General features: G+C 31.8%; 3 protein-coding genes and 1 long non-coding RNA gene across 4 annotated transcripts in view; all 4 read left to right on the top strand.

The window, feature by feature from the left end:
* Positions 1 to 1,127, top strand: part of LOC110225145 (zinc finger BED domain-containing protein DAYSLEEPER) — a 2,877-nt gene extending 1,750 nt beyond the window's left edge. The window contains exon 4 of the mRNA XM_021014069.1: positions 31 to 1,127. Coding sequence (XP_020869728.1) covers positions 31 to 993 — 963 coding nt within the window. The 3' untranslated portion in view covers positions 994 to 1,127. The remainder of the gene's footprint in view (positions 1 to 30) is intronic.
* A 3,495-nt stretch (positions 1,128 to 4,622) lies between these two features.
* On the top strand, positions 4,623 to 6,479 carry LOC9329067 (transcription factor MYB51). Its single transcript, XM_021013934.1, has 3 exons — positions 4,623 to 5,121; positions 5,238 to 5,367; positions 5,486 to 6,479. The coding sequence occupies exons 1-3, from the start codon at positions 4,986 to 4,988 to the stop codon at positions 6,276 to 6,278; spliced, it is 1,059 nt and encodes a 352-aa protein (XP_020869593.1). The 5' UTR covers positions 4,623 to 4,985; the 3' UTR covers positions 6,279 to 6,479.
* A 9,306-nt stretch (positions 6,480 to 15,785) lies between these two features.
* LOC9326348 (probable galacturonosyltransferase 11) lies at positions 15,786 to 18,337 on the top strand. Its single transcript, XM_002890240.2, has 2 exons — positions 15,786 to 16,196; positions 16,744 to 18,337. Exons 1-2 carry the CDS (start codon positions 16,041 to 16,043, stop codon positions 18,202 to 18,204), a joined length of 1,617 nt encoding a protein of 538 aa, XP_002890286.1. The 5' UTR covers positions 15,786 to 16,040; the 3' UTR covers positions 18,205 to 18,337.
* An 862-nt stretch (positions 18,338 to 19,199) lies between these two features.
* Positions 19,200 to 21,438, top strand: LOC110224729. The gene is made up of 3 exons (XR_002329227.1): positions 19,200 to 19,365; positions 19,813 to 19,902; positions 21,237 to 21,438. It is a non-coding gene; the product is annotated as an uncharacterized LOC110224729 (long non-coding RNA).
* Positions 21,439 to 21,599: the final 161 nt, after the last annotated feature.

Genomic DNA, 21,599 nt, shown 5'->3' on the forward strand with positions numbered 1-21,599 from the left:
GCCATTAATTTCTGAGATATTTGTATGTGATGGCTTAGATTGGTGCAGGCTAGCAAGTCCTTGGACTCTGTGATTAGGAAAAACGAGGATGTTCTAGAGAACAGAATGATGTTGAGTTCTGTAGAGAAGAACGCGGTGACTATTGTCCACAATTACTTGGATTTGGATTCATTCCACAGGACCACTAACGATATGTGCACGAACAAGGATCTCACAGTTGGTCTAGCACTGCTCTTCATGGATAACATATCTGAGATGATCACAACTTGCCAGAAATCATGCCACAACCCAGACTGGCTAAGAAGTTGTGCTGAAAGCATGGCCCAGAAGGCCAGAAGTTACAACACTCAAGTGTGCAACGTGTTCACTTACATCACAGCCATTCTTGACCCGCGGATCAAAACAGAGTACATTCCAGAGACGATAAATCTCGAGAGCTATATAGATGAAGCAAGAAACCATTTCATACGTAACTATTCTTCTACTCATTTTACATCTTCCATGTCTAGTGGGTACCGTCCTCAGGAAATAGACGAAGGAGGAGCAGGAGGAGGAGGAAATATCTCATTTGCAGAGGAAATCGCTAGAAGGAAAAGAAGAGGAAGTATGAGTAATAATGTTGTTGATGAACTGACTCAGTACTTATCAGAGTCTATAGCTCCGATGCAGACCGATGTGTTAGATTGGTGGAAGGTAAACAGTGGAAGATACCCGCGACTTTCCAACATGGCTCGGGATTTCCTTGCGGTTCAGGCGACTTCCGCTGCACCGGAAGAGATATTTTGCGGTAAAGGAGAAGAGATTGATAAGCAAAGGTATTGCATGCCTCATGATAGCACACAATCTGTTATTTGTATCAGATCATGGATTGAAGCTGGTATGAAACTGAAGTACAAGTGTAGTGAGATTGACTATGAACGGCTAATGGAGTTAGCTGCTAACGTGGCTGCTGATAATTCTGCTGGAGGTTTAGAAAAGAGTCAACATAGGTGAAGATTATTTTTTAGTATTTGTACTAATGAACTACTATAATTTAGTTGTCGTACTTTTAGCATGAATCATTGAATTGTATGTAATTTTGTAATTTGTAAAGACCTTTTTTGTGTTTTGAGTTGGTTTGATGTAAACCAAGCTGGTTAGCTTTCTTCACAACCGTATGTGCCTTTCATATCATGTTAGAGGGGAAAAAAAACACAATGTTGACTAAGGGCTTGATTGGTTCTCCCGCTAGCACCCTCCTAGCGGTTGTTAGCGGTCGGTTACGGTTGTTAGCGGTTGGTACCAATCATAGAAACCGCTCTGTACCGCTTCGAATCGCTCGAAATCGCTGAATTTCAAAAGCTCCTTCCTGCAAGCGTTTGCGGTTAGATTTAAAAAAAAAAACCAAACATTTACTTATAATTATTATAATATATATTAATCCTATATATATCTTACATCTTTGTATCACGTTCTCATCAGAAACCCTAATAATATTCTGAAACCCTATTCTCTCGATCTCTTCCACTCAAACTGATGAAAATCAATAACCAAACGTAAGTATCATATATCCTTTTATTCATTCATCACCTCATGTGTAACTTTTTGAATATTTTTTATGGCATCGTTCTTTTTCTTTTCATTACATATTGCTTTGCTTTTTGATTGAATATATGTTTCGATTTGTTTTCTCAAATAGAAACTCACTTGCTTTTTGATTGAATTCAACGTTATTTACAGTTTGTCCCATTACTTGATACAATTTTTGATGTTAAACCAAATGCATAAAGTACTATCTTGTTACAAAATTTCTTTATTTTTGAATAATTATTTAGTACTTTATTTATGGTTTTAATTATTAAGCATGTTCAATTTTTCTAATATTATCATAATAATATATTGGTGTTTTTATTTCTTTTTTTTGTAATATTTTTTATTTATTTTGGTCATTTTTTTATTTAATTGCTACTGCACCCGCTGGTTTACCAGTCATAAAACTCCCGCAAACGCACCTATTTTCAAATGCTAAACCAGTCTTTCAAAACGCTTGATAACGCTTGAAGCCGCAACCACCCGCTTCCGCAAACTCCCGCAACCGCAACCGCAACCGCAACCGCTGCGTTTAAACCAGTCAGGCCCTAATTAATGGGTTCTGTCTAAATAAAATAGTGGAAATTAGTTGTACGATGAAAAGAAAATAGCTTATCGATCTCTTTCTTTGTTCCTTAGATTTTTCCTTGGAATGATGGATATCGATATGTCCGAGTCCAGTGTTTGAGTGGCCAAGTTGTTGCTTAATTTAATCTAATTCAAATACGCCTACTTTTGTGTACATCTACTACTACCCTCTCTACCTTATCTTCCTCGAATTTTCAGTTCGTGTGTTCGTTTTCCTATTGTTTCTTTTAAACTTTGTCGTCTTTATGATTGTTTAAGCATATTTAAATATTTGAGAGAAAAAAAATTGCTAAGAGCTCCAGTCGTATTTAGAAAAGTCTCGCACTCCAATTTTTACATTTGAATTCATTCTGACATGGACACGTCGTACCTTTGTTGCCCCATTTCGATAGACCTTTTTTTTTTTTTTACTCTTTTGATAAATTTAATCTATATTGGTTAAATTTGTGCCCATTTCGACTAAACTTTTTTGTTACTCATTGTAAAATTTTAATTTTTTTCCAATGGTGAAACGTACGTTATAGTTCATCATTGATTGGACCGACGTATTGGCCGGGTCAATAATTCCTTTTTTTAGTCAAGAATTCGGTCAATACAAAATATCTCCAAAGATCTAAAGAGAAACTTCAACAGGAATTGGTGTTCCAAACCTGCCGGCGCCGTATTCTAATCTTGCATTAGATTTTATATTCTGTCGACGAATGAATTTAGATTGTGGCATGAAACAAGTAAAAATATTTGCATAGCCAGTTATGGATTTCAAAAATAGATTGGTAATTACTAATTAGCTATTTACACAGGCACGACAATTTACGTTATTAATATTCTTTTTGCATGCTTGAAATATTTTGTTTCTAGGAACCTTTCGCTACTACAGTATCAATTTAATATTAGATGTGGCGGTCTTTGTGCATGGGATCAATGGGAAGGATAATATAGTATATAATAGCTGTCTTCCTAGTATCTATATATACATTTTTGGATGACTTTTAACAAATAAATCCTGGAGTTGGAATGTATTTATGGATGAATGTCATTGGCATTAATTATTTAAATTTGAAAAATATTAATTAAAGATATTACCAATACGATTTCGAGAATCATAAATTCATATCTTCCTTAATTTTCTGAGTCATTAATGTGATAATCTTTAGGAAATATTTCTCTGTAAAAAAAAAAATCCACATTAATGAAGGCATTTAAATCGACACTAACAATTAAATTATTTAGATATTCAATTATTTTAAGATTCTTATATCTTATTTGATATTTTTTTTTATATATCTCATTCTTTAATTACTGCGTTTAGAATTTATTGGTTGTTACCTATTTTTTGGTGAAATTTATTGGTTGTTACTTAATAAGTAATTATGGTGCGTTTATTTTAGTTAATATCTAATTTAAAGGATTTGTTTTCTTTTATTATTAATAAACGAATAACATGTATAGAAATAAAAGATTTTTCTTGCGACTCCATAATAAAAATATTAAACTCTTATTTTCTACATTTCTTACACATAATATCCTCTTATTCAATAACAAAAAATATATATTGCATATTTTTAAAAATATTTATAATATTTAAATTATATAAAAAGTTTGTAATATTAATATTATTTCAACTCTATACAAATTTAATTTATATGTATATATATCTTATGGGAACCATTTAAAAGAAATTTTTAAATTGACTTGAATTATATAGCTTTTAAATAAAAGTATTATTAAAAAGAAAAATAACTAAATGATGTTTAATTTCACAGGACGGGTAATATGATGGGACGGGTTTGGGTTGATATTTATAAAAGATAGTATACCACGGGTGAAATCCTAAAATTAACAATCAAAATAATCTATCAAACAAATTACATTTTGATTTTTTTAAGAAAACATAGCCCCGCGGTGTACCGCGGGTTAAAATCTAGTAATACTTACGGGATTATTACGAATTTTGCCTTTTTTTATAATGGCATTTATGGATTTTGCCCTTTTTTGAATAATTTATAGATTTTGCCCTTTTTAACACTTAAAAATGTACGTATTTATGATTTTTTTTTACAAAAATACGTACATTATATCAAATACTAAACCTTAAGAACAACTGGAACCGACTAAACTCAAACATAACGAATGAAACGCATGTTAAATCATATTTTTGGAGCCTAAAAAAGGACAAAATCCATAAATTATTCAAAAAAGGGTAAAATCCATAAATGCCATTATAAAAAAGTGCAAAATCCGTAATTAATTCTAATACTTTATTGACAATTTACATAATAAAATAAATTACTCTAAGAAAGATAAATGTCTAGTGTCAAAAAAATTTCCAGTGACAAAAGTTAGCGGTTTTATGTAATAATCAGATTATAAAACTGAGGTCAAAAAAAGAGATCAAATTTTGCATAATAAAACGACGACGTTAGCTGCAGCCATAAGCAAGCATAAATAAAGATGCGCCCTTTCCTGTAAGTTTCTCACTTTGCCAAGTGCAACACAAACTGTTCCTTATCGAGAAAAAAAGATTCTCTCTATAAAATCCCTCTCTTTGTGGTAAGAAAACAGAGCAACTAGATCTCTCTCTCTCTCTCTCTTCTCCTCGATCTCGAGTACGCAAAAGAACAAGATGTCTATTCGAAGAATCTACAGATGTTTGAATTCTCTAATCAAAAGATCCTGTGCTCAATCTCTATGATCATTCGCCCCATTTCTCACTTTGTTTCACCCTTCAGGTTTTCAATTTTTTTTTCCATCTTTGTTCTCTGTTTGTACTTGAGAACAACCCCCTTTGAACTCGATCAAGAAGCCTGAGTTTCTTTGAAGAATCAAGAATGGTGCGGACACCGTGTTGCAAAGCTGAATTAGGGTTAAAGAAAGGAGCTTGGACTCCCGAGGAAGATCAGAAGCTTCTCTCTTACCTCAACCGTCACGGTGAAGGTGGATGGCGAACTCTCCCCGAAAAAGCTGGTATATCTTATTTTATATTATTTTTATTCCGTCATTTTGGAATATTCAATGTTGGACCTTTAATTGGTCATTATTGCTCAATTATTGAACTAAAAGTTATTTCTCTAATTGGTTAGGACTCAAGAGGTGCGGCAAAAGCTGCAGACTGAGATGGGCCAATTATCTTAGACCTGACATCAAAAGAGGAGAGTTCACTGAAGACGAAGAATGTTCTATCATCTCTCTTCACGCCCTTCACGGCAACAAGTTAGTCACTAGCTCTACATTTATATGTGTTTTGTCCATTTTCGTTTGCATTAACAGTTATATAACTTAAATGGTTGTGCTTAAATTACTAATGTTGTTATCGTGTGGTTTTAATCAGATGGTCCGCTATAGCTCGTGGATTACCAGGAAGAACCGATAACGAGATCAAGAACTACTGGAACACTCATATCAAGAAACGTTTGATTAAGAAAGGTATTGATCCGGTTACACACAAGGGCTTAAACTCCGATACCGACAAATCAGAAAACCTCCCGGAGAAACAAAACGTTAATCAGACAACTAGTGACGATGATCTTGATAATGACAAGGCGAAGAAGAACAACAAGAATTCCGGATTATCATCGGCTAGGTTCTTGAACAGAGTAGCTAATAGGTTCGGAAAGAGAATCAATCAGAGTGTTCTGTCTGATATTATCGGAAGTGGAGGCCCACTTGCTACTACTAGTCACACTACTACTACTACTACTACAAGTGTTTCCGTTGACTCTGAATCAGATAAGTCAACGAGTTCTTCCTTCGCACCAACCTCGAATCTTCTCTGCCATGGGACCGTTGCAACAACACCTGTGTCATCGAACTTTAACGTTGATGGTAACCTTAATCCGACGTCTTCTTCGTCCACGTTCTCTGATGCCTCCGTTAACAATCCTCTAATGTACTGCGATAATTTCGTTGGTAATAATAACGTTGATGATGAGAATACTATCGGGTTCCCGACATTTCTGAATGATGAAGATTTCATGATGTTGGAGGAATCTTGTGTTGACAACACTGCGTTCATGAAAGAACTTACTAGGTTTCTTTATGAGGATGAAAATGACGTCGTTGATGTGCCGCCGGTCTATGAACGTCGAGATATGTTTGACGAGATTGATAACTATTTTGGATGAGAGAATCTCCTGGTCGATCAATCCCACCTAATCATGTCAATATGATCACATATAAAGATATACTATATGTCTATGGCTATGTTACCTTAATGATGATGATAATAAAAAAATAATGATGATGATGGTGATGAACCATGTATGCATGCCTATAGCTAGTGTTGTCATATATGCATGTGTTTTTGTGTGTGTTTTTTTTCTTCCTTTTTTGGTTTTCTAAGTCGGATGATAAATGGTGATGTAATAAAAAATTTAACGAGTTTTTTAAATAAACCCATGAAAAAAAGAACAAACAAACTCACCAAAAAAAAAGAAACAAACAAAACATTAACACATACAAAAATTAATTTCAGGATTTTAAATTCTACATTCTTAATTTTAATGTGTTGTGCTCCACTATTACTTTTGAGGCTCATGTCATGGGAGAGTGCTAATGTATCGAGCATGTTTGATAAAGAATTATAGTATTTTTTTTGTTAAGAATGTAAAGATTATTATAAAATAAAAACGGTTTGAATTTACAATTGATGAACTAAAAATTTTTAGAAATGGTTTTATGGCAAAAAAAATTAAAATATGGAAGTGTAATTTATAATTAGAATTTGGTACGTTCACTCAACCAAAACGTTGAAGGTCAAAGAATTTTCGATTTTGATTTTGAAGATAAAGAATTATATCCTTTATCAGTTTTGTAGATAAAAAAATTTCAACGATTAACTTATTATATTACTCTTTGTGTTTCATAATATAAATCATTTTGGAAAAAAAAATTTTGTTTCACAATATAAGTCGTTTTCAAGTTTCTATGTAAATTATATATTGTTTTAATATTTTATAACTGTTTATATTAGGCAGTTTTTTTATGATTGATTGAATTTTTTTAAAATAAATATTTTTAATATACGTGTTTTTAGATAAAACGACTTACATTATACAACAAAAGAAGTATGACTTAAATATGTCATTCTCTAATGTATATATAATATATATATTCCACCCTATCAATATGGTATTAGTAATTTAGTATACTAATAATCAGCCATAAGACCCACACAAAGCAAGCGAGAGGATCATTCTTTGAATGTTCCGAGGATTAAAGATAAGAAGAATTGTGCATTATCATTCCAAACCTTTATATTTGAAAGCACCATGCCGAAAACAAAATAAAGTAAAAGCTGAGATTTGTTTCATTATTTAATATTTTTAAAAAGTTTATTTGCCTTTCCAAGATAGTGTTTCACTGTTTCTATACAAATAAAGTGATTAGAAATTAAAACACTACTAGTTAAAAGTTAAAATAGTATATTCTCCCATCTGTTCATCAACAATACTCTTTTCGTATCATAATATATATCGTTTTGGGTAAACTTTTTTATTTCACAATATAAATCGTTTATAAATTTTTATGCAAATTATATATTAATATAATATTTTATAATTATTTATATCCTTCAGTTTCTTTTATAATTGGTTAAATTTTTTAAAAATAAATATTTTTAATCTACATGTTTTTAGTTAAAACGACTTATAATATAATACAAAGGGAATATTACATTTGTCCTATCAGATTTTGTGTACGTGACGTTTTTGGTAGACGTGCGTGCGTGTTATAATGGAGATTCAGATGGAAATTACCGTAAATGTTGAGAAAAAATCTGTTATTTCTTGAACTCTTCAGATGGAAGTCACTTGTTCTTGTGAATCTAGGTAAAACATGAAAAATTTATTCATTTTTGAGCTAACAAAAAATTATCTGAAAATTTGTTTTCAAAAAGACAATATAAAGTATTACACGTTAATTTTAGTTCTTCGTCCAAATATAAGTGTCGCGAGGGTTGCTTCCACAAAATGAACGATAAATCTATTGAACAAGTTGTAGTTTTCTTACAAATTAAAAACAAGTTGCAAGAAAGAAAAAAAAAAAAAAACAAGTTGCAAGTATTTTGTGATCATGTACACTACGTAATCAACCGGGCCATGGCCATCTAATTATCTTTCTCTTTAATTCTCTCAACTTTTTATCTGATAGTCGATTTAAAGAGGTTGATACAGTATATATTTTTAAATAATGCATAAGCATGTGGGTCGTCACTAAGTCATTGCCCGATCTTTGCAGTTGGCACTGTGTGGTAGTGCCACATTATTGACTTTTGACATTTCAAAAGTCCATGACGTAACAATAAATACTAGCAATTTTTATTTTTCAAGGTTAGCTTCATCTCACTTGACATTTTTCTCTGTTCAAAGTATACAGGCGAAAAAAAAAATAAACAACTAAATTATTATCGGTCCTACTAGGACTCAGTGTCCAACTTCATTTTTTTATATTTTTCACACAGTATTTTGACAAGTGAAAATATGTTATATAAACTATAAACAATTATAATTAAGAGAATGACTTTCTAGTAAAAGATAAAGTAGATAATTAGTATTTATATATAATATATAAGAGAGTAGATAATTAGTTGATGAGATTGAAAACTATAAAATTTCAACCTCTCTTTACAGTCGTTTTCCATTTGATTTTTTCAATACTTCTATAAGAATAATCAGTTTTTTCATTCTACTAACGAAAAGTTTATATTTTTTCGCATATACCATAATTAAAACTTTTAGATTTATATATATATGTATATATTCAAAATAATTGAAATATGAATATGTAATTATATAAAGAGAGATTAATGTATATATATATATTCATATTTAATCACTTTCGCATATACCTTTTTCTGATTCTATTACGTATGAGATTAAATAGTCGATAATTTAAGTCGGTTTGATCTTCTGTTAGTCTCTATTAGGAATGTTGGCTAACTTAACCCAAAAGCTATCTCAAGAGTTAAGGATTGCCACATCTTTTATATACTATCCAAAGATTTTAATCCCAAGCAATGTGGAACATTCTAATAGGTCTTTTCGAGATGTGGGTGGGAAACGGTCAAACGGGAAACAGCCCAATCCCAACACTTCGGAAATACAACAAGACATGCCTCTTATATGGGCCACATAGGTGGAAATCTATTTTTGTGGGAATTTGCTTGTTGGGCCAACCTTAGGCTCTGATACCATATTATGAATGTGGCCTAACTTAACTCAAAAGCTAAGCTAGCTCAAGAGTTAAGGATTGCCACATCCTTTATATACTACCCAAAGATCTTAATCCCAAACAATGTGGAACATTCTAATAGTCTCCTAGCTAGGATCCAAGTTTGATGCCTATTCGAATAAGCCAAAGTGGTTTTAAAATATGTAATTGAATCAATCGATTCTGCTATTTACTTTGATAGGTTGATTGAAAATATATCCGATTTGATGAAAAAGTGCTATCACCATCCAACGGTTTCGTCGAAAGACTCAAAACAAGTGATTCTATTTCCTACAACTTTATTTCCACACTTGTTATACTTACACATACCCATTAAAGGACGACATTGATTGCTGGGTTTTAGAAATGCGAACAAGAAAAGTTGTGATTAATGCTCGATCCAAAATGTTAACGTGGAGACTTTTCATAGAACCTTAATTGATCATTAAAAATAGTTGGGTTTTTTTTTCTTTTTCTTTTCTTATTTCTTTTTGTTTAATATAGTTAGTTGGCACCAATAATTTACATAGCATAATGGATCGTTAATAATAGGTAGTTTCAATATCACCAGTAGGGTGTACGTAGTATTCACTAACTCTCTTTATTGGAAATGAGTATATTATTATCACTAGGCTAGTAAATCCACCTTTTTTTTTTCGTCTAAAGGATTTCATTGATAGAATGCGATTGAGTTATACAAAGCCGACAAGGAACGAAATCCTTTCGGAGACAAAGCCGGCAGGTACATAGAAACCCCCAGAAACTTAAGGCCAAAAGAGGCGGACAAACATAACAAAGCCCAAACGAGGGAAACTTAAGCCCAAACGAGGGAAATTACAATCTACGGAAATAGGTGGAACCGCTAAAAGCTTAGTCTCAATTAAGCCCAAACATGAGAACGACGAACATGGCAAGATACAGAAATCGAATCGAGAAACCTGACATAGAATTTGACGAAGGAAGAAGAACGCACATGCTCAACTCTTTCAGTCCAAGATCACACGACTAACTAAACTGAGAGGATCCTGCTGAACCGCGAAACGAAGACGACTAAACCAACCTTCTAACAAAACCGGAGGAAACCCAAACAAGTGGGTGAGCTGAACTATCCGCGAATTGTAAGATGAGGAAACCGAATGAAAACTCAGCCCAGAGACACCATGGAAAGGCAAAGCAGAGACAAACCACCAGCAAAATCCAAGACACATTCCGCAAAAACAAGTCAACCGGGCTAACTAATGCTTCGGGCTAACAACAACAAGGAAGCGAGACAGCCTAACCGAAGACCGGATCACACAAACCTCCGCATGAGCAAACCGTCGACTAAGAGTCTAAACTATCCAAACCAGTAAAGAACGAGCCTAAGCCTAAGATTAAAACCCCACCAACAGCCAAAACGGACCAAACACAACAACCCCAAAGATAGAAGAGACGAAGGACGATATTACCAGATAGAAGGCAACATCGATTCAGCCGAAGACGAATCCAAAGATCCGCCTAACACCAATCGATTACAGGAACCTCCAGCCACCACTGAAACCAGATGATGACGCGAAGATCTATTCTGAACCGAAAGAGACCGGCGCACATGGAGGATCTGTCCGACAAACAGAGAAGAACCAATCTGAATCATAAGAACACCAACGCAAGACATATCCGACTGAGGGGTTGCTACTGGCCGAAAACAAAGGAGAAAAACAAGTAAAGCGCAGAGACGGACTCTCTCACGGCTCCGATGAGGAGCACCGGAAACCGGAGAGAGTCAAAACGGTAGTAACTTTCTTCGGCGGCTAGGGCGAACTTCTATGGTCGAGAGAAAAAAAAAAAAAGGAAAAAGATGAACGGTTGGCTAGTAAATCCACTAACCAGACACTTGTTCAAGCGTTGGTTTTTGGGAAAATGTGATAAATGGTTTTTTTTTTTGGGTATCATTGTATGATAAATGTTGAAATAATACTACAGTATGAAATACTAAAAATTCATACTATTAAGTTACTAACTACACATGCACTTTTTTTTAGCATTTTGGAAATGAGTATATTTTATCAATAGCTTGTAGCCACTAACCACACACTTCTAAAGCGTCGGCCTTTGTAAATGTGTCGATTTCTTTTACAAGCCAAACTCCGTTTTACTAAATTAACGGATACATATGTAGATACACACTCGTTTTTAGGAAGAGCCGATCGAAAATTGATAAATTTAAATGTGAAAGAAAGATACATGAGTTCTTGTTTTATTAGTTAAACAAACTACCCAAATACTGTTATTAAGAAAGTTAAAACTACTATAGCAAGATAGAAAAATGGATCTAAAGATTGTAAAAAAAGCGATATTCACCATAAAAATAGGTCAGTCGTTTTGGTAGGCTAACTGTTGACATGTTGCCAAGCTACCTTAAAATGCATTTTCATGTAATTTTTATTTTATTTTCAATAAAGATTATTACAGTTTATTCAATTTTAAACTAAAAAATTCAAAACTCGAAAAATTAAAAACGAAGAATGTTCAAATTGAAATAAAAATATACAAAATTTTAGTATAGTAACTATTTCCTATATAACAAAATAATCGAAGAAATCAAACCGAAATCCGAATCAAAGATTCATATACAAATCAATCTAACACTAAGATACGACTGAGTGATAGGGTGTTAATAGACACTTTATCTACTTCACTAGATCATCACCCGTACTAAAATACGGGTTGAATTTTATTTATTACAAAATTTATAAAATATATATATTAGAACTAAGTTTTAATATATTATAATAGTAAGTGAAAAAATATTAATTTTTTTGTCAGTCCCTATATACAATATTAGAATAAATATAGAATTTTTTCTATAATACTCAATTATGGATAATTTTTTTTTTAGATATGAAAACGGAAAATAATTTTATTTTTTAAAAAGTAATATTTTTTGAACAATGAGTTAATTTATGTTAACAACCACAAAATAGGATTGCATATATTTCAGTTAGATCAAAAATTAAAAATCATAAATGAATCGCATATAAAACATAGATTAGTTTGAATTAATTAAGAAAATTAGCTATTATTTGAATTAAATTAGAAAATTATTTTTCAATTTACAATTCTTTGGTTGTTGAAATAGAGATTTATTTGAGTTAATCTAATTACAGAATTTGTTTGAGATTTATAATTACGGAATTTACCAATTATTCGCATAATCGAATATGTTATAAACATATATTTAGTATATAATAATACCAAAATCAACCCGTGCGTAGAGTCTATATTTTTATTTTAGAATCTCAATATTTTATTTTAAAATATTACGTGCACAATCTATTATTCGTTAATTCTAAAATTGCTTGCGGAATCAAATTTTCAAATATTTAGAGGTGTCGAACCATATGTAAATGTTCTACACTATTTTTAAATATTCCAAATTAAAATCTTTAAATTTTTTTTGTAGTTTATAAAATTATGAATTTCAAAAAACAAATTACATGAAATTAAATATAACTATTCAAATAGTTATAAGGATCAAAACTCATTTTATCATATAATATATTATATTTAACCCGATACCTATTATAAATATTTTTAAAAATAATCAAATTAGAGTATTTATAATTTTTAGCTTTTTGAACTATTAAGTATTGATGATATTCTCTAAAAATATCAAGTAAAACTTATTTTAAATGTTGCAAAGTAAAATATTTAAATTTTTATTATAGTATATAAAAGGGAGACTCACAAAAATGCCCCTTTTTCAATACCCCTTTTCAAAAATGCCCCCTTTGGATATCCATTTTTAAAAATACCCCTTTTATGTACAAAATGACTAAATTACCCTTCTTTTAATAAAAGATATCATAAATATATAAGGAAATATAACAAAATTAGGTCCACAAAATACAAAATATTTTTTGGCGGGAAAAGTGATCCCCCAATTTTTCCCGCCAAAACACTTGTAAAAATTTGTAAAACCTTTAAAATACCTTGTAAAATTTTCCCGTAAAATTTTTTCCCGCCAAAAATTTTTTTTTGCGGGAAAAGTGATTCCGCAAATTTTTTGGCGTTAAATTTTTGGCGGGAAAAATTTACTGGGTATTTTAAAGGGTTTTTACAGGGTATTTATAAGGTTTTACAATGTATTTTAAAAGTGTTTATAAGATATTATAAGATTTTACAAGTTATTTTATAAGGTTTTACAAGTTAAAATAAGGTTTTACAAGTTTTTTATAAGGTTTTACAAGTTATAAATACCTTATAAAACCTTATAAGTACCTTGTAAAACCTTTTAAAATACATTGTAAAACCTTACAAAACACTTGTAAATACTCCGTAAAACCTTTAAAATACCTTGTAAATTTTTCCCGTCAAAAAAATTTCGGCAAAAAAATTGCGGAATCACTTTTCCCGCAAAAAAAAATTTTTGGCGGGAAAATTTTTTGGCGGGAAAAATTTTTACGGGAAAATTTTACAAGGTATTTTAAGGTTTTTACAAGTGTTTTGGCGGGAAAATTGCGGGATCACTTTTCCCGCCAAAAAATATTTTGTATTTTGTGGACCTAATTTTGTTTCAAATAAGGGTAAAATGGTCATTAAAAATTAAAAGAGGGCAAACTTAAAAATGGACTCTCAAAAGGGGCATTTTTTAAAAGGGGTATTGAAAAAGAGGCATTTTTAACAATTTCTCTATATAAAATTATGCATTCCAAAAAAATAACTGTATAAAATCGAATATAAATATTCAAATTCTGACCCGTTGCTCAGTCGAAATTTTTGGTGACATTATTTTTGCGTAAAAGAAATATATTACTCAAGTCTGAATTTTTGACCCGTTTAATTGTTTCCTTTATAGATTGAACAATTTATATGCGTTTTTAAAAATTCAAATCTTGGCGTATGTAGAAAAAAAATTACTTTTTTTTTTTATTATGTAGATGATATGATGATTTATTTGTTTCATATTAATATAATCATATTAAGATGAGAGGTGAAGTTTAATGATTAATAACAAATTAATATGGTAAGTTGGATATCAAATCTTATATGTTCATTTGCATTGGTCATTTAAAAAAAAAAACAGATTTTCGTTTTATAATTTATTTAAATTAATTAAATAACATAAATTAGTATTTTACTTGTTTATCCTTAATAAATTGAATGAAATTTGTTCTAAAAAAAGATTTTTGTAATGGCATTCTTAAGTAAATTCTTACAAAAGAGAAGGTTAGTTAAGGATATCTTATAAAGTGTACTCCCCAAATAATAGTATAGGATGTCTCATACGTAAAAAAATAAAATTTGGGACAAAAATTGTAAAAGAAGTTAAAACATTGATAAAAGAAAGAAAATTGATAAACTGTCCGTCATTTACTAGCCAACTAGATTTTAACCCGTGGTACACTGCGGGATGATTTAATTTTAAAGTTAATATAAAAATATTTTGTAAATTGTATCTTCTTATAACATATTTATTTATATTAGAGTTTACAATTGTTATTAAGTAACGGTATACCACGAGTCCACGAGACAATTATTAATAAACTGAGGATTTAACCCGTAATTAAAGCGGTATATAAATATTGATTCAAATTCGTCCGCCATATAAATCCTTTCAGAACCCGTTCCATAATTTCTTAACCCGTCCCGTGATTTGTTTTTATTTTAAAATTTAATGATTATTTATTATATATAAAAGTTTACAAATCATATTATTCTCTAAGACATTTATATTTTAATAAACTAAAGATTTAATATGTATTAAAGCGGCATGTTAATGATATTTTAAAATTTTATAAATATTGTTATTAAGTAACATTATACCACGGGACAATTTTTGGTTTTATACAATCTTTTCTAAATGAGACTGATTTAATATGTCTAATATTTGTGGTATTAAAAAAAAAGATTTAATCCGTATTGAAGCGGCGGATTAATGATATTTTAATCTTTTTATTATTGTTGATTCAAAAACCCGTCCCGCCAAACCCGTCCGGCCAAAAAACTCATTTATTTTATTAATGTTCTTATTTATGATATGATTCTGAATCATTGTCTAAATATTTTGATCGATGTAGAACGTTGAACACACACTTTCGTCAATTGGATAATATATGTCCGTTTTTTAAATTTCGAATCACAGTATATGCAGAAAAAAATTGATTTTTTTTTTACTTTATGTATTATATGATGATTCGATACAGTTAAAAACAAATCAAACAAAGATGATAGGAGAATCATAATTATAAATCTTAATCAAATCTTCTAAATATCTAAATTATTAAATATGGAATATCCGGTGTATGAGTTGAGTTAAATATAACCCTACCCAACAAATTTTTTGTGAAGGAATTTTAAAAACGGGTCGGGTATCTGATATATCCGGAAGCATTTTTACCCATCCGTCACCAAAGTGTTGCAAAAATACTAGTATAGATGAATTAGATCTGGAAAAAAAAAACATATTTGGACAGTGAAGAAAAGAATTCGATACACTCGTAGAAACGCGAAAGGAAAAAGCAAAAGCCAGAATAGATCACACATTCTCAAAACTCACTTCTTCTTCTTCACTCTCTTATAGAGATCACAGTTCCTTGTCTGGATCTCTGTCGGCAGATTCTTTAGGTTCTGCTCGAAATCTGGGTTTTTAGTGTTTAAAACCGATTCAGAAATCGTGGGTGGAGTTGTAGCGAAAGATGGGGCGTTGGCAGCCGGTGGATCACCGGCGGCGAGGTAGAAGGAGATTGTCGAGTTGGATATGGTTTCTCCTTGGTTCTTTCTCTGTCGCTGGATTAGTTCTCTTCATGGTTCAGCATTATCACCATCAACAAGATCCATCACAGCTTTTATTTGTATGTCTTTCTCTCTTAGTTTCATGGATTTGATTGCTCTGCGCTTGATCATCCCTCATGAAAAATTGTGGATCTTGTTGTGCTTTTTGAATCCACTGGAATTGTAACCTAATGAAATTAGGTTTCCTTATTCGATCGGTCTATGACTATGATGGAATCAGTGAAGTTTCCGAGTTGAAGTATCTTCAATTTGATGATTTTAAGCTCCCAATTGAGTATTGAATGTCTGAACCTCTGTTTTCGAAATCTTCGGAAAGTTTTTGTTCATGAATTACTACTTGTGGCTTGAAGATATTGTGGCTGTTGTAGTTTCTTATTGATATTGTTTGTTGGTTTTGGTTTCAAATATTTTCTTAATGTGAGTGCAAAATGATGACAATGTTAATATGTCGTAGATCAGAGTTCCAGATGGGAAGGATTTGCAGTAGTTAGTTAGTTATATCATAAATTGGTGAAGTTCATGTTGATTTTATTTACTAAAGATAAGACATTGGATGAGTGTTCATAACTTATGGAGGACTTACTCTGATCTTTTCATCTTTGACAGGAGAGAGACACGAGAACCGAAATGGTATCCCCTACCCGTTTAAACTTCACGGAAGAGGTCACAAGTGCTTCCTCATTCTCTAGGCAGTTAGCAGAGCAAATGACACTTGCCAAGGCTTATGTTTTTATAGCTAAAGAGCACAATAATCTTCATTTAGCTTGGGAATTGAGTTCTAAGATCAGAAGTTGTCAGCTTTTGCTCTCGAAAGCTGCAATGAGAGGACAACCTATTTCGTTAGATGAGTCAAAACCGATTATTAGTGGTCTATCAGCTCTTATCTACAAGGCTCAAGATGCACATTACGACATAGCCACCACAATGATGACCATGAAATCTCACATCCAAGCCCTTGAAGAACGTGCAAATGCAGCTACCGTTCAAACCACAATCTTTGGGCAGTTGGTTGCTGAGGCACTACCAAAGAGCATCCACTGTCTGATGATAAAGCTCACATCTGATTGGTTAATAGAGCCATCTCGCCATGAACTAGCAGATGAGAACAGAAACTCACCTAGACTTGTCGACAACAACCTTTACCATTTCTGCATCTTCTCGGACAACGTTATTGCCTCCTCGGTTGTTGTTAATTCAACTGTCTCAAATGCTGATCACCCGAAACAGCTTGTTTTCCACATAGTGACGAATCGAGTGAGCTACAACGCTATGCAGGCCTGGTTTCTGAGTAATGACTTCAAGGGCTCAGCTATAGAGATCAGGAGCATAGAGGAGTTTTCTTGGTTGAATGCTTCGTATTCTCCTGTTGTTAAGCAACTGCTGGACACAGATGCAAGAGCTTACTATTTCGGGGAACAGACAAGTCAAGATACGATTTCCGAGCCAAAAGTGAGGAACCCGAAGTACTTGTCATTACTGAACCATCTCAGATTCTACATTCCCGAGATCTATCCACAGCTAGAGAAGATCATTTTCCTAGACGATGATGTTGTTGTTCAGAAAGATTTGACACCACTCTTCTCCTTGGATCTGCACGGAAACGTCAATGGAGCTGTGGAAACATGTCTTGAAGCCTTTCACCGTTATTACAAGTATCTAAATTTCTCGAACCCACTCATCAGCTCAAAGTTCGACCCACAAGCATGTGGATGGGCTTTTGGTATGAACGTCTTTGATCTGATCGCTTGGAGGAAAGCAAACGTGACTGCTCGGTACCATTACTGGCAAGAACAGAACAGAGAACGAACGCTTTGGAAACTCGGGACACTCCCTCCAGGTCTACTGTCTTTCTATGGTCTCACAGAGCCACTGGATAGAAGATGGCATGTCTTGGGCTTAGGTTACGATGTGAACATCGATAACCGTCTGATAGAAACCGCAGCTGTGATTCACTATAATGGTAACATGAAGCCTTGGCTAAAGCTGGGCATTGGTAGGTATAAACCTTTCTGGTTAAGGTTTTTGAACTCGAGCCATCCTTATTTACAAGATTGTGTCACAGCTTAAAGCAAAAGACTAAAGAGTTGAGACTAATCCATATCACAAGATTCTTGATTTCTTATACACTTTAAAGATTCTTTTTTTTTTGGAATATTGTAGATCTCAGAAAGTTTGTCAAATTCAGATTTCCTTCTGAAGACTGTTTTTTTTTTTTTTTTTTTGGGTCTGAAGAGAAAGTTATAATCACACATTAGAGGGTCCCATAATGTACTTACTAGATCCTGACCCGCACGAATGTGCGGGAGAAATTTTTTTAATGAATGTCTTTACAAAAAATTTGTATTTATATATTATTTTGTTGGTTAGTGAATTATATAATAGTATAGATACCCTAAACTTAGCATAATAATTGTAGAATTATGTTTTGTGTTTTAAAAATAGTTTGGTGCATAAGTTTGTGTTTTCTATTTGATTAGTTTTAAATTTAGAATTGAAAGTTGAGAGTCAGATTTAAGTAATTTGATATGTGTTTTTTTAAAATATATAAATTGGTGCATAACAAATAATTTGAACAGTTAGAGAAGTTATGTGTCTAAAAGTTATTATACAAATGTTAAAAATTGAAAGAATGTAATATTTTAAAATTTATAAATTAAATATTTGGTAATGCAACATAATTGTTTATAAATTACTATTCAGTAATTCTCAAACATTTTTACCGAAATATAATTTACTGGCACAATAATCAAACCGAGATATTTTTTTGTGGGCGGAATATAATGTTAATGTTGACCCAATTATAAAGCCTCCTTCACCCATTTAATATTCGTTTAAATAAATTGATATTTAGTATATTAATGAATTTTAATTTATTTATTTGGACAGATTTATTTTATATTTTAGAACAATCGTTATTGTCCTTGTTGCTTCTTACTGCCTAACACGTGTCTGAGTGAAGATATCTCTTCTTCTTCCTTAACGTATCATCGACTGGACTTTTAATGGGCTGCTTAATTTTGTAAACCCATTATGTACTCTTGTTGATGTATGTTGTCTTATATCAATAAAATTCAGAGAAAAAAAAAAAGAATAATCGTTGTCTCATCTTTAAAAAAAAAAAAAAACCCACCGAACAAACGTAAGAACTTGGCTCGATCGAAGAATCAATTGCGACAGCTATTTCGTCTCCGTTTATACTGTGTTGCAAATCGTGAATTCTTTAAAGAGGTAAAGTTGCTATTGAATCAGATCTATAGTTTTACTGCCTCAATTCCCAATCTGTGAATTTTTATGTTTGAATAGAGATCCTTGTCCAAGGATTGTCAAGAAACCAGATCTTCTACGGGTAACTATTGTCAATTGAATATCCAAATTTTTGTTTTCACTGAATTAAATCAACTAACACGAATTTGATTTCGTGTAGTTTTTCTCGTTAGCTACAGAAGCAAGATGAACATTAAAATTCCAGTTTACCGAGCTTTTTTTTTTTAAACCCATCAATTTTTTACAGTATATTTATGTTAGCTGAAAAGATTTCTACTTAATTTAGCTTCTATATATATTTCAAATATAATGATGTTAATGGAAGAAAGGGATAAACAAAGAAAGAAAAACTGATACGATTATTAGAAAACAATAGCTATTACCAAAAATTTAAACATGGAATGTATTCAGGTCAAGTATAAATTGCGAGTAACCTAAAAATGTGGAGGAGGCTATATCACGTTTTGTCATTGGAGCTATTCAAAAATCTATTGGTTGAAGGTTAGTGTCTTAGTGAGATCATAATTTATACACTTTGTTTATTAGATTTGCATATTTACCTACTATTATTGAGTCTACTTGTGGTTACTTAATATAGAAAACTTTTTTTTTTCTCTAGTATGTTAAAATGAAAGTACTAAGGAGGGGGTATTGGGTGAGAGAATTTAATAGAATAGAATTGAAGACATAAATTATAGATTTTCGAGTATTGTAAAAGATTTTCAAATCTTTTTTTTCAATTCTAACAATTTACCTTACAGTATTTTAATAGAATTTAGAAGTAAAAAGATATTAATGAATTACTAGAATTTTTGTTTCTGGTTTCTATCAGCCACTATGCCCAAACCCTAAAAACTCTGTCTTTCTCTTTCACCCTCCCTGATTATACCCATAAACGACATACGTTGACGTTTACATGAAATGGAAGAGAGATCTCTTATGTAACATCAACGATGACGTCATCACCACCATTCATTTCCTCTCTGTTTCGCTTTCTCTCTCGATTCACACACTCTCCCCTCATATATAATCTAATGGATGATGAATTGATGATCCGACAACGAGAAATTAGCCGGATCGTGAAATCACAGATTATGGATGTGTTAGATGAATACACACTCTCCCTCAGATTTGAGCTTTTGTCGATGATTGAAGCAAATCGATGAAAGAGAAAAAGTAAAGATTATTAGATAAAGGAGGATGGATATGTTAAGATGTTCTATAAATAAGAGATGCAAAGTATTAAAAATTCTGCCATTGTTTGATATGCATTAATCACCTTTACACGAATGAACGATTTTCACTTGGATTCTGCATCTTGTCTTGAAAGGTTTGATGTTAGCAAGATTGGTGATATAAGATTTCATCCATTGTTAGAATTGAGAAACGAAGTAGCAATATTGAAGTAGCAAGATTGGTCTTTTGCAATCATTTTTAAAAAAGAAGTAGCAAAAGGTTAGGGGTCGTTTGAAAGCTTAATGAGTATGGAAAATGGTATTAGACATTCTATATTTATAGGGAAAGGAGGTCGGCTAGGGTTAAACCTATTAGATCAAAAGAATATATTTGCAAATCCATTTTTTAAATAAAGTTTTAAGGTATATACTTGATTTGAGAGGTATAGAATATATAGTTATTGTTATATTTGGAAAATATATTAACTGAATTCGAATAAGATTGAAAACAACCTTCAAATTTGGATATTTTTGAAACGAATTATTGTTACCATTACTATCTATCCTTATTTCGTATTCGAAATTAAAGGGATACGTTTGTTTTGGTAATATCTTTAAATTCGTAAATGTCATTTTTGGTTTCCAATTAATTTTGTTCAGATTGCCAAAATCTCAACCGACCGGATCAAGCAAAGGATCGAGCCCATGATCCGTGTGTCGACCCGCCAAAGAACCCCATGATCCGCGTGTTTATTCGGTTCAGTAGCCCAAGATCCGTGGGTTACTTCCTTTCAAATTATTGTTTTACCCTTTTATGTGTTTTTTTTTACTCTTAGAATGCAAAATTCTTAATGGCATTCTTTGTAATTTTTTACCCTTTATAAGGTTATTTATTATCTAATGCTTTCCAATTAATAGTATAGATGGTCGAATAGATTGATTACTTACAGGGATAATTTATTTTTGGCAAGTTTTTATTTTTATTATTTTTGGCAAGTTGTCTGCGTGTGCATGAATTTTGTC

This window comes from Arabidopsis lyrata (genome assembly GCF_000004255.2).
Source record: "Arabidopsis lyrata subsp. lyrata unplaced genomic scaffold ARALYscaffold_1, whole genome shotgun sequence".
Classification (NCBI taxonomy): domain Eukaryota; kingdom Viridiplantae; phylum Streptophyta; class Magnoliopsida; order Brassicales; family Brassicaceae; genus Arabidopsis; species Arabidopsis lyrata.